Genomic DNA, 13,961 nt, shown 5'->3' with positions numbered 1-13,961 from the left:
TGAAAGCTTGCAGTCCCATTGTAAATAAAGGCCCATTGTGTTATAATTTTAAATTACATTTCAGGAATTTAAAAAAAAGGGATAATTTTATTCTTATACCTTAGAACCTCATATATGTAAGTAGTTTGTGTATCACTGTGTGAATGTGTTCCACTTTTTGACTATAATATTAGCTGAAATTGGAGTGACGGTTACATCTTTTAAACATGCACAGACATGGCTTATTAACTTAATTTGGGGCGGCAAATGTGAATGGACATCGGACTATTCTATCTAACAGTCAATTAACTGAAAGTGGCTTGTGGGCCCAGGCATAGTAGGCTGAAGCTGGTGAGGGCCAAGGCACGGGAAGATGCAGTAATCACAAGACAAGCATTTTGGGATTAAACAGGCCACGACTTTAATGATTGCAGATGTCAGTAGGCATTGGGTGTGTATTCTGAATCATCCAGCCCGTCTGGATTTGGCAGGGTTAATCCTAGGTGAAGGATCACCCTATGACGTATATCAAATTGGGGCGACTCCTCCAGAATCATCATTTGGGGTGGGGGAGCTATGGCCCATCATTCCCTGCCTGGGCATCTGGACAGAAACATGTTCCTCTGGACTCCCTTAATGGGGTACCCTGATTCTTGGGAGCAAGCGATGGGACTCCCAACCCCCACTCCTTTGCCTTGACTAAAGATCCAACACCATGCCTTATCCACTAGCAAGTTGTGACAATAGCTATGAGGTAGGCAAAAGCCTCAGATAGGCCCAATTTGGCTTAGGGAATAATTCCTCCCTGGCCAAATATTTCCCTATGGACCTTCTTGGATGTTAAGATCAACAGAAGGGGCCCTATTGGTAATTTGGCCACTCTCGGAAGTTTGGGTTTTTGTGACCTGGAGAGGGCATTCCCTGTGGCGGTCCTTAAGTTTTGGAATTCTATTCCCACAGAGATGTATCTGACACCTTCATAATGTAGTTTACATAATATATTGCAGAGGCACATTTTTACACTTTTGACACATGAGATAAATATTCTCAATTCTTGTGACTGTAATTTGTTTGAATACTATATTTTTAAATTTCTGGAACCCATGGGGAAAGGCAAGTAAGAAATAAAAATATAACCAGAAGGCTCAAAACTATAGTTCCAATACTTCTTGGAGTTGGTGTGCCTAGAATTGGTTTATGCTTCAAGTTATAAATGACACCAATTGGCAGCTGCCATCTTGGGGCAAATGGCAGCTTTAGGACGGTAATTTTCACTGGGACCACAAAATAGGTAGGAAAGGTTGAGTGGGGGGAATGTACTCCCTGTGCACAGCCTAACACACACAAACAACTGATACTTCTAAAGATTATTTAAAAATAAATAAATGTGAAGCCAGCTTTCTTAATTAAGAATTATTTTTTTTCATGTTTAGAGTTCCAAGGACTACATAGGCATGGCTGTCCGCGATGGCCGTCTCATTTGTGCCTATAGTTTAGGAGGCGATGAAGCCGAAATACGGGTGCCTGAATCGGTGTTTGAAAGCGATACCAAGGATGCAATTTTGGATCGTGTGCAGTTTGAAAGGTATGGGACTCTATAAAAAAAATCCTTCCCGATCTTTTTGTGGGCTTAGGTTGAGATATTCAAATTTTGCCCCCCCTTTTTTTTAAGGATTTACCAGTATGCAAAACTGAATTACATTCAAGGTGCAACCTCTCCTTCACCATCAAGCTTTGGGCCTTTTGATGACAGCAGTGGAAACAGCCATACTCTTCTCAACCTGGATCCTGACAATGTGGTCTTCTATGTTGGAGGATATCCGTCAGATTTTATAGTAATGTGTTTATAACTTATGGAAATATTTTGTGTGTGTGTGTGTGTGTATTGTAAATCAAATGCTGATACTCCAGATTAGTCTTTCATTTCATATTTGCTTCACAAAAAGGACCTAAGCAATAACAACCCATAACTTATTGTTATTATTAATATGCTGCTGGGAGCTGCCAAGAGTGGCTGGGGAAATCCAGCCAGTTGGGCGGGGTATAAATTATTATTATTATTATTAGTCAGTATGAGATATATATCCTAGGTGGGTTTCAAAAAATCAAACCAAATTTTGCATTGAAAAGCAGAATTCATCAATCTGAATAATTAATTAAAATTATGGTGCTGAATTTCACTGAAGACTGTTTTTACTTTTACAGCTTCCCAGTACGCTAAACTACTCTCCTTATGAAGGCTGCATTGAACTGGATAGCTTGAACGAGAGAGTTATCAGCCTGTACAATTTCAAGAGGAGTTTTAATCTTGATACCAGTGAAGTACAACCATGCAGAAGGTAAAAGAAATAACAAAATCCTACCACATGGCATGTGCTGTATATTTGGAATTTTATAATACATAGAATCCTAGAGTTGGAAGGGATCCTGAGGGTCATTTAGTTCAACCCCCTGGAATGCAAGAATCCTGCCCACGGCCATCCCTGGGTGGGCTGGAACCACCAGCCTTCTGGTTAACAGCCAGGTGCACTGACGCATTGCGCCACAGAATAATCTATCACCAGTGTTCAAAACTCCCATTGTTCTAGGTGCATTTTGTGACAGGAAATTTCATTGGTGTGAGCAGTTTCTGAGCTCTGGGCTCAGTTCTGTGCCTAAGATTTCAGATTTAAAACTGCAGAGTGGATGGAAAGGAGGACCTTTTTCTGCCTCCCCACTTCCAGCTACTCTCTGAAGACTGGAGAAGTATTAAGAATATTAGTGGGGTGGGCAGGGGAAAGACTAGACCATATGAAAAATGAACATAGTATTTTTGCTGCAGTTCATTCATTTTCAGTATCGTATTCTTGTTCCAAAAAAGTGTGCCTAAACCGTTGTTGTGCCCATAACCTAGGTTTAAGGTGCTATTTAGCTCCTAGCTTACATATCTCAGTTTCTAACACTGTCACACTCTCCTTATCCCAGTCAAAGTTTAGCAATTGTGGCCTCAAGAGAGATCTTTTCTATCATATTGTAATGACATCCACATGGAACAGAATTAGCAAAGGAAGCTGAACATGTGTTCAACAAGCCTTAACAATTAGGTTTGCTGAACTGCTCCAAGTCCTATGCAGTTTTTAAGAAGCCCATACAGACAACTCAGGCATTCTTTGTGTAAAATCTTTTCCACTTAGTAGGTTGATACTAATGATTAAGCTGTCAGAGGATGAGAATGCTCATCTTGGGGAAGGAAGGTCATCTGTGTGGGCTTGCTGTGAGATCGTGCAAGATAAATCCACTGTGTAGATTCTTCTTGTTTATATCCCAACAGGAGAAAGCAGCCTTTTTTAAAAAAATAATTGTGACAAAAAATTTGTTTTAAAAAGTTTTAAAATACAACTTCCCCTTTTTATGATCTCAAACTGAAAAATACTAATTTTGTGAATGTTTGCTTAACATACTTCTTGAGATTCTGAACACGCAGTAGTTCTCACTTCCCCCTTTCTTTGTTACAGATATAAAGAACAGTCTTCCAGACTTTATTTTGAAGGCACAGGTTATGCACATGTTGATGTAACTTCACCAACTAGCGCTTTTCGACGATATGAACAAACCATTCAGACTACTACAGATGATGGAATTGTGTTTTTTGCAAGTAATCAGGTAATATTTCTGCTCATGTGGAGAAAGAGATTCATGCAAATAATATTTGCATAACAATTAAGAGTGAATGGATAAGAAAATTGAATTGTAGAACCTGAATGTAATTAGGAAAAATGTTTAAAAAGCATGTGCTTTACACATGTCTTGTAATACACAGTGTTTCATACTGCTTGGTGGCAAAAATTGATGAGTAACTTCAATGATTATTGAGAAATCTTAGTTAGCTAATTCTTCAGGCCAGGGCATAAGCTTAATCAATTGAAAGAAGACAATTCTTGATCCATTTAAAGCTTTGTATTATTCCAGCAAGGAATTCTGATTCCAGCAGGCACCCTAGAAACATATGGCAGAAGTGGAAAGAATGGTTATGCCCAATTACTTTGCCCACAGTCAAAAGACTTGAAGAAGTGAGGTTAGCAGGTGAAATGTTTTGAATGAAAGATTAGGAGAAATTACTGTAACAACCCCCAACCTAAATATTCAGCCTGTGATTTACTGTGTTCACTGCTTTGTGTTGTCTTCATATAGAAAAATGCTATATGTGTTTTATAAATAAATAGAGTTGAGGCAAAAGTTTTGCACATGTCAGATCAAAGGGAATACTGCTTGAGTAAAAAAAAAATGTAGATGTGAATCAACTGAAAGGATGAATTATCCCTCAGGGCATAGCGATAAATTTTTCTTTCAGAGTTGCCCTTCTGCTTTCTCTAACGTAGGCCACTTACGTAATAGTAGGACAGAACTGCAGTAAGCAGAACAAAGTCCTCAAAGGAATGACTGTGTTTTCTTGAGCTTTTTCGTGGTACAACATATTGAGCTCCTAACCTAGAAATGTATAATAAGGCTGTGGAACCTGCCATGGCAACATACCAGCTCTGGCCAATCCAGAAACTCGTATGCAGCCAATTGTAAGGCTGACTCTGTAAGGCTGTTGTGTTCTGCATAAAGGCGAGTTATGGATTTCTGAAATGTGGCTCAGATTCAAATTCATCTGTACATTCAGCCACTAGAACTGGTAATGCACATTTTCTTTAAAATGTTGAGGCTGAAATTTTCAGGATTACTGCACAGAGTACTGCTAATTATGCCTAATTCAAATAAATGACTCTTTATAATATATTACATGACATATTATTTTTTAATTGCAGGACAAGTTCATTTGTTTGAGGATTGAAAAAGGCCAGCTGGTACTCAGGTATAAAGTTGATTCACAGCCTCCAAAAGAAGCAAAGAGTCAAGTGGTCATAAACAATGGAATGGATCAAATAGTAAGGTTTTTTAAAAAAATGTAAAATAAATGAATATCCGACTATGTAATCACTTATGAATGATGCTATAAATGATGCAAATTCACACCATTTATAAAAGTTAACATTTCTGCTTAGCATCTTCTAGATGTTATGTCCCTTTTTCCTTCAAAGGGAAAAAAAGCCCTGTTTAGGGAAGCTTTTAATGTTTAACAGGTTATTGTATTTTAGTGTTTTGTTGGAAGCGCCCAGAGTGGCTGGGGAAACCCAGCCAGATGGGCGGGGTATAAATAATAAATTCTTCTTCTTCATCTTCTTCTTCTTCTTAGAACTTAGTCTTCTCACTTTTACTAGTTATTTAACTACCCAATGGAACAACAGTTAGATTAACTTCTGAAGCATTATTTGTTTTAAAAACAAGTTGTGATAATGTGAAATTTATATATAAATTCCCTTGTTTCTTTGTAGGCTGGTTTAAAATCTGATTGTTTTATTCATTTCAGGTTCTTTTACTCATTGGCCCACAAATAGTTGCTTTCGGCAGGCCTAGAGAACAAGTTAACATAAGTATGTTTCCGTTCAATTCATATTACCTCGGTGGAATCCCAGCCTCTATAAGAGAACGGTGAGTTACACTACAGATTACTCCCTAAGATTGTTGTGTTGTTTTATGGATGGAAGTCAGGCCTGCACAACTTGGGGTCCACCGAGCTGAATGATGTGACCTTCCAGGTGTTGTGGTCTGACGTTTCTCCTGTGTTTGATGCCTAGTGTGAGCATTGTCAAATCACCTTGAACGCTACAAATACTTGGCGGCTGGGCTGTATTCAGCTTGGTAGGTTTCATTTGTGCAGGCATGATTAACACAAAGCGGAGCCTTTCACTGAAAGACCTAGCTGGTCCTTTCCCAGGTCTGGGTTGAATTGTAAGGCCTTAGTTTGTACCTCAAGTTCCAGTTCACAAACACAAAAGCTTCCTACGTAGATACAAAAATATGCTTCACGTAAGTTTAATGCCGGTTTGCACTTGTCATTCTGCCATTGTAATACTGCTCTCATGTGTATAGTGGGGGCCAGTGAATAGAGTGGCAGATTTGAGAGTGGGATACCCTTTTCTAACCAAGATATTTAATTAGTGATCTAGGGCAATTCACAATCTCTTAACAGCACTTACTGAATTACTCTGGAGATAAGAAGTGGAAAACAGTTTGTACATGAAATGAGACATTTGGAATCAATAATGGCAAATTTAAAGGCTATGTGGTATTTTTTCTTTCTTTGTGGAAACAGCTTTAATATATCGACACCTCCATTTCGTGGGTGCATGAAGAATGTAAAAACTTCTTTTGAGTCTTCTCCTACCATCTCTGAGATGCTTGGTGTCAGCAAAAATTGTCCCGAAGACTGGAAGGTAATTTGCCGATTACAACTTCCTTAGGTACTGGATACTAATCTATAGAGCTCAACATTGTTTGATCATGATAGCATTTCATTCATATAATGTATTTAAGACCCCCCCCCCCCAAAAAAAAAAACTTTGCAAAGTGAGGACTTTCACACCTTTCCAGAATAAGATCTGTGAGCCCCACATTCCCATGGAGCCCATAATGTGAGATCCATTAATTGCACTTGATATATTAGACAGAAGCAAGGAAAGTAGGGATGACTCTTCTGAAAAAGGAAACCTATTCATTATCCATTTGTATTTTTAGCTTGTGAGAGCTGCGACTTTTTCTAAGAATGGAGTACTTGATTTGAGTGATGATGGTTTTCCATTTCCTAACGACTTCCAAATTGGATTTGGCTTTCACACATTGGCCCTTGATGGAACATTGCTATATTACAATTTACGGGTATGAGAGATATATCTTCTTTTGTTCTCCTGTTCAGCGATAATCATATCCCCCTTTTTGCCAAAGCTAAAACCTCAAAAATTAAATTTTGGTTTGTTTGTTTTTAGCCTGATGTGCTTACTGTGCTCCTGAGAAATGGCTTTGTCATCGTAAAGTTAGCTGATGAAGAAGGTCAGTCTAGCAAGAGATATGAAGATGGCTCAATGCATTATGTAACAGTGATGAAAGAGGGTGACACGTAAGTCCAACACTTTATGGGACAGAGTGAATACTATGTTAGAGAAAAAATATGGGGCTGTATTGCTTGACTTGACATTTGATTATATAATATCTAGAAAGTTAAAACTGCATTAGGATTAATGCCAGCAGTTGATGTGGAACCTCAGAATAAACAGGAGACTTTTTTTGTATTTTCAAAGTCTTCACAGTTCCATTATTGAATATTAGAGCATTTTCTGTGACAAAATGTAGACCCAGTTTATTTTTGTGTGTTCCGTATGCGCTTATCTCTGTGCTTGGTACGCCAGTTTCACAACCCACTCCTCTTCCATAGGGCATGATCAAGAGCTCTGCAGCTCTGCACATAAGAGTAGAAAGGTTTTTCATACTCTTCTGTGAGTCTTCACTGGCATTTCCCATTGTGTGCACTATGTGCTCCCTCTCAGAGAACAGAATGAAGCAAATATTGTGCACACAGAGCTCTGCAAGCAGATTGAAACTGCTAGATCACAACTAGCATGTATAAATTGATCTGTTAGCTTTTCCAGGTTATGGTAAATACACAGATGCTGCTAACCTTTTGCCTCCACATCTTCTTTGTATGGACTTGCTCAGATATCTTCTTTTCATATCTGTTTTGATCTTTGCTAGCAACCTAGGAATCATGGCATTTTTATTTTTACATAAATCCACCTAATGGGGAAATTCTGTAATGTTGCTGCAATTGTGAAACCTGTGCCCACTGATAATTTGTGTTGGCTTGGTGGAGCAGAAGCTTCTATGATTAGATTCTGATGATGTGCATCTCATGTGATGATCATCACCGTGGTTAACCTGGTTAGTTGAACGTTCAGTCGTGGTTTGGCCATCACAAATATTGGCTTCTTACTCCATGAATACCAGCTTCTGGGAGGTAACCTGGCAGGAAATAACCCTATCCCATGACAACCAACTAGCTGCTTGAATTCTGTCTGTGTGGAGAGCACTGCAGCAACAATCCAATTCATCAACAATAATGTGTCAAATGTAATGGTTTGATTTCTAACATAATGCCTATATGGAGTTTTAGAATCTGTACTGGATGCTCTCATTTAGTCACATGGGTATACATAGACTGCATGGGCCCTTTGGCTAGCCACAGAAAATGTTAGACTATTAATGAGTGATGTAGTTTTTGTGCTGCAGTGTGAAAACAAAGAGCAAAAGAGGCACCATCGTGGCCACATACTTCTGCAAAAATTGTGTGGAATCTGATTCTACTCTGCTAAATCACGGTCCCATGCAGAAAAGGGGAACTCTACTGCAGTCAGTCCAAATTTAATAAATACACGATTAATAAATAAATAGACACTGGTGATTATATGCAACCCTTTTCCTTCCAAGTTGTAACAGGAAAACAAGGCTGTGCTTGAAGTCATAATTTACCCGCCCAGAGTATCATCTTTTGTGAATTCTAGATTAGTGTCCATTAGAAGCTAGACCTTTTGGGTAGCTGCCTCAGTATTATAGAATGTCCTCCTTCTGGGGGCTCTCACTTGCCTATTTTTTGAGGCCGGCAAAAAAAATTGTTCTAGGCTTTTGAAAATGAGTTAACTAAGATATACACTGATCTGATTGGTTGGTTTTCTTTTCTTTTTAAAAAATGTACTAGTAGTGCTTTATGCTGTAAACAGCTTTGTGAACCACGGTTAAAACGTACTGTACGAATGTTAAGTGGCTGATGAAATTAATGTTGGGATGACTTAATAGTTTTGCTCTCAAAATTTCACGCTAGGTTTTGTTTTTCTCATTCCAGGCTTAAGATGCTAGTTGATGATGTGCCTGAGTCAACAATAGTTGGAACCCTCGGAAGAAAAACAATGAGTCGGCCAATAGAGTTGGGTGGGAATGATTTTGAAGGATGCATTTCCAATGTCTTTATACAAAGGTAAACATATTGCATAAGAGCACAGACTGTTCCAATCCATTAATATGGTACTTTCCGCTCCTCACAAAACCAGTGTTTACAATGAGCACAACAGAATCGTAATACGCTGCACGATGCCTTTGGGCACATACTGAAAAAGTAGCATCTGTATGCCTGAAAGTGAAACCAGAACGTTAGCAAGTAGTACGTGAAAAAGACAATGCTGTATTGTGCAGGGTTTGGATCACCCTTCCTCTGTGTTGACTGTACTGCTGGCATTTGCCATACAGCTTAACTCGTGGACTATCAGGAAATTGGTGCAGATTAGGCACACTGCTGCTTCCCAGTGCAGCTTGCACTGCATCAGTTTATCAGAACCCACCCAAAATGTGCGGAGGTACAGTTGTGATACTTTTACACTTTCATAACTGTTTTGGTGTTGCTGAGTCCCAGAGGCAGCACCAGAAAAATATTTCGGGGGCTGCAAACAGGAGGGGCAAAGTATATTTCTAGGTAGGCAAGTTGCTCTCTGAAAGAAAAATAACAGTATGTGTTAAGTCAAAACAAAAAAAATTCCTTCCAGTATGTGTTAAGGACAGGGGTCCAGCAATGAAGAGGAGGGCAAGTTCCTCATTTAGAGGGGCGCTTGCCCCTCTTCCTCTGGTACCACCCATACTGAGCCCACCTGCTCATTTCTCTCAACTCAGGCTGCAATCTTTTACCCCCTGTAGACTTTAGCCCATGTAACCTATCCAGTGTATCAGCTATTTTCTAACATAAATATTATAGAACTTTTTGCTAAATCAGATTCCAAGTGGGAGGCCCCTGTGAGAGAAAGTAATATTTTTGCACATCGCCCCTTAACAGAATAAGTAAGGATCCACTTAAAAGAAAAGTATTATTGATTGGGCAAGGCAGAACATTCATCAATTCAACTAAGATTTTCAAATTTATAGATGTTATTGCCTGTATTGTGTGTGCTTATTCTCAGAACAGCTGCATTCAGAACACCTTTCCCAAAGATGCATTAATTTTTCACTAATAAAGTAGTGCCAATAAAAATGCCACCTCCAAATGTGTCACCTAGTATACAAAACACAGTAGAAAGGCAAAGCATTTAGAGGGGAAACTAGGCTAAATTGATTTATTTGTACTGTCTTCCTAGAAAAAAGAATTTCTCCTATGTATTTTACAAGCCTATCAGCTGGCTCCGCTATGTGAAATATGTGCTTTCTCTTACATCTATTCCAGATCAGATCGGCTTCCTCAAGTACAAAACCTAACCGATAACACTAAGAAGATTGATGTATCCTTAGGATCCTGTATGATAAAGAAACAACCCAAGCTGATGCTGCTGAAAGACCTGGATGATGTGGACCATCCAAGGTTTCTAAAGGTTGGGAGTTCAGAGTTCTGTAAAGAAAAGGAAAAGAAAAGAAAATACAAGTTTATGCAACAAGAAAACATACCGTATTTTTCGCTCCATAAGGCACACCTGATGATAAGGCGCACCTAGTTTCTAGAGGGGGAATTCAAGAAAAAAAATATTATTTAAAGGGAGCGCTGAGCAGAGCCTGTATGCATCCCAGGCTCTGCTCAGCGCTCCCTTTCACAAGCCGCGTGGAGTGTGTGTGTGGCTCTCGGGGGCTTTTCCCCGAGAAGGGAGAAGGGCAGCACACATGACGGACACACATTTTCCCTTGCTTTTTAGGAGGGAAAAAGTGTGTCCTATGGAGCAAAAAATACAGTAACTTCTGTTTGTTATGTTATTTAATTATAGAACTATGTCTAGTTCTCTAGACATAGAAATCAGGATTCCAAAATGCTTGGGAGCCTCCATGAGTGCAGGAGGTGTCCTTGTTGCAAACAGTTACCCTTAAACACACAGAGGGCAATGGGGATGGGAGGTGAGCTTGTGCCCCTCTCCTCTCCTTGCTTGTGCTAGTAAGCCTTATAATGAAAGCCTGAGTAGGGCAAGTGGTGATAGCAGAAGCATAATGAAAGAGAGCTCTGACTGAGAACAAACTCTGGGAAATGAGTTGGGTAAAGGAAGTACTGTAGAAAAATCTGTTGTAAGTAACCATGCTGCTCAGCATGGAAGGGAAACCTATTTGGATACATTCAGTGAACGTAGTCAACAAATAAGCCATTTGTAAATTTTTTGCTAATGTGCTTGAATTAGTATATACAGTACACGCTTTGAAAGAATAACAGTTGGTAATTACCATGGAAAGAACATACAGTTAGCTCACATCTTACATGAGGGTTGCATTCCTGGCTATTGTGCTTATGAGCAAAATTGCATAAAACCAGAACAACCCCTAGGAAACTGGGGGTGGGGGCATCGCTGCATTTACCAGTGAGGTGTGAGTGCAGCAAATGTAGTCTTCCTCCTCTGCTTCCTTGCTGGATGCTGCTTCATGGGATGATAAGGGGACAAGTGTGGTTGATCAATAGCCAGAAGAAGTACAGTGGTACCTCGGGTTAAGTACTTAATTTGTTCTGGAGGTCTGTTCTTAACCTGAAACTGTTCTTAACCTGAAGCACCACTTTAGCTAATGGGGCCTCCTGCTGCCGCCATGCCGCCAAAGCACGATTTCTGTTCTTAACAGAACAGTTCTTAACCTGAAGCACTATTTCTGGGTCAGCGGAGTCTGTAACCTGAAGTGTATGTAACCTGAAGCATATGTAACCTGAGGTACCACTGTACTGTATTTTTCGCTTCATAAGACGCACCTAGTTTTTAGAGGAGGAAAGGGGGAAAGCCCCATTTTTTGGGGGATCAGCTCACAGTTGTGCGGCTTCTTTAAGGGGAAAAGCTCCGTTTTTTTGAGGATCAGCTCAAAGTTGTTGAGCTGACTTTGCAAAGCGAAAAAATCCCGTTTTTATGGGGTTCACCTCACAGTTCAGCAGCTTCTTTAGGAAAGGAAAGGGAGCAGTTTCTACAGTTTCCAGACAGATAATCTTATCAGCCAGTCACATGTCGTTGGGGAAACAAACAGCCTGCGTCTGCAGAACATTCAACAATGGAGGCCTGGGCAAGGGGGCGGGGCCGGAAAGGGAGCCAGCGATCCACCACACATTTACTCCATAAGACGCAGACATTTTCGCTTACTTTTTAGGAGGAAAAAAGTGTGTCTTATGGAGCGAAAAATATGGTACTTGGCTGTAGTTCAGATCCAGAGGTGGGTTGCATGGGCTCATTTGGTACTAGTGTTGCTTCCTTCATCAGGAGCATGGTGATTGGCAACTGCTACTCTCGTCTTTTGAGCTCATCATGGATTCCATTTTCTATAGATTCCAGTTCCCATCAGCTCCTTCTAGCATGACAAATGGTAAAGGATGACAGGAATTGTGGTTCACCATCCCTACTATAAGTCACTTTCGAGTAAACATACATAGATTGCCAATCAGAAGAGGATGGATAATTTAATCAAGAACACCACACTGAGAGCGGAGAGGAATAGCATTTACTTTTGAAAACCTTGAAAACCTCAAGTTGTGACTCAATGATTTTTGAAACATAGTTCTAAAAATATCCTCAGATCTACGACAGATACCAGAGAGAAAAACAAGATGTCAATTTTCAGACGCGACAAATGAGTGAATACACTCAATGATCTCAAGCAAATGAATAACCTTTTATTTATTTTTTCTTTACTCTCCACCCTGCAAAATTATTAACCCCCAACCTTGTATTAGGTTATTCTTAAGAGGTGCCATTACTCAATATTTACATTTTCTTTTCCAGAGGAAAAAAAACATTGCCTATTTGACAGATGGAAGTGTGCAGCAAAACAACAAGGGCTGTCCTTTACATGCTCAGTTAAATTTTGTCACTGGAGCTTATCATTTTGGCAATACTCCTGACACTCATTTGTTGTTTACAACATCTCAAGCATCATCAAGAGACAGGTAATGGGATTTCTTGTTGTTGTTGTTGTTGTTGTTGTTCTCAACATTTTCAAAGCATCTAGAATTCCATGGAATATTTTCAGGCTGAGACCTAGCTGTTGTCTGGCAAAGTAGACGAGGGCTGGGTCAAAGGCAGCTGGACAAACAGGCTGGAGTTCAGACACTGGATCAGACAAACAAGGGCCAGAGAAACAATTGGAAGGCAGGCTGGTGGCTAGGCACCAGGTTGCCGGAGGGAGGAATGTAGTCAAAGACAGACCTGTGGCAAGGCAGTTCTATTGTTCCATTGGATGAATTGCTCAGACTGGGAAACAAAACCCAACTTGAGTAAGATTTATGTACGGCAAGTCAAGTTACAGTTGGTTCCTTAAGTCACAAGGTCCCAAATGAACTGAAAACCAGCTTTTTCTGGCTCATGTCACCATATGCATGATGCTGCAGAACAATGGAGATTAAGCCAGTAATGCCCTCAGCTTGAGATCTGTCCCAGAGGAGCAGAGTAAGGCACCTGAGTTCTGTTGCCCGAGTCCCTGTCTCATGTCCCCAGACATCATACAGGTACTTTCAGACTGGGTTCTTAGGAACATATTTTATCCCATAATGTAATAATAAATAAGGCAATGTGGCATTTGTTTGACTATTTATGTGATAATCAGTTCTGGGCTTGGATATAGCAATCCAGGTTCAAATATCTGGTTATACTTGGAGCTTATTGATGTCTTTGTGGTAAATTATATCCTTCATCAAAGAGTATTTGTGAGCACTGAAGAGAGAGGAACTTGGAAGCAACTGAATATTAATTTAATGAGAAATATAATAATATAACCATAGCATTTTCTGCTTCCGTATTGGTTAATCTTCTCTGATCTTAAAAAATGTAATTCAAGGTCCCATTTTGCTGTGGACGTTCGTACATCATCATCTAGAGGATTGATCTTCTTCATGGGAGACAAGCTGGGGAACAGCTACACAGCTCTTTTCCTTTCAAAAGGGCGTTTTGTTCTTTTACTTGCTGCTGATGGAAGGAAGATAAAAATCAAAAGCAAAGCTAAATACAATGACGGACAGTGGCATACTGTGAGTATGAAATCTGCCTTGGCTAAAGGATTCAGTCATTTAGTACATAGGGCAGCCATTGTGACAGATCTCTAACTCTGAAGGAGGCAGCTTGTGGACAAAAGCTATCACTGCCATGGTGGGA

The 13,961-nt window shown here is 39.8% G+C and overlaps 1 protein-coding gene across 2 annotated transcripts in view; it reads left to right on the top strand.

The window, feature by feature from the left end:
- LAMA3 (laminin subunit alpha 3) overlaps positions 1-13,961 on the top strand; it is a 137,896-nt gene that overhangs the window by 117,811 nt on the left and 6,124 nt on the right. For both annotated transcript variants that reach the window (XM_077933094.1, XM_077933093.1), the window contains 13 exons: positions 1,413-1,564; positions 1,652-1,814; positions 2,185-2,318; positions 3,474-3,621; positions 4,770-4,889; positions 5,372-5,493; positions 6,158-6,278; positions 6,580-6,720; positions 6,828-6,958; positions 8,735-8,866; positions 10,097-10,241; positions 12,597-12,760; positions 13,648-13,837. In XM_077933094.1, coding sequence (XP_077789220.1) covers positions 1,413-1,564; positions 1,652-1,814; positions 2,185-2,318; positions 3,474-3,621; positions 4,770-4,889; positions 5,372-5,493; positions 6,158-6,278; positions 6,580-6,720; positions 6,828-6,958; positions 8,735-8,866; positions 10,097-10,241; positions 12,597-12,760; positions 13,648-13,837 — 1,863 coding nt within the window. The remainder of the gene's footprint in view (positions 1-1,412; positions 1,565-1,651; positions 1,815-2,184; positions 2,319-3,473; positions 3,622-4,769; positions 4,890-5,371; positions 5,494-6,157; positions 6,279-6,579; positions 6,721-6,827; positions 6,959-8,734; positions 8,867-10,096; positions 10,242-12,596; positions 12,761-13,647; positions 13,838-13,961) is intronic.

This window comes from Podarcis muralis, chromosome 8, assembly GCF_964188315.1.
Source record: "Podarcis muralis chromosome 8, rPodMur119.hap1.1, whole genome shotgun sequence".
Classification (NCBI taxonomy): Eukaryota; Metazoa; Chordata; class Lepidosauria; order Squamata; family Lacertidae; genus Podarcis; species Podarcis muralis.
Note: the sequence above shows the minus strand (reverse complement) of the source record. Positions and strands in the feature narration are given on the sequence as shown.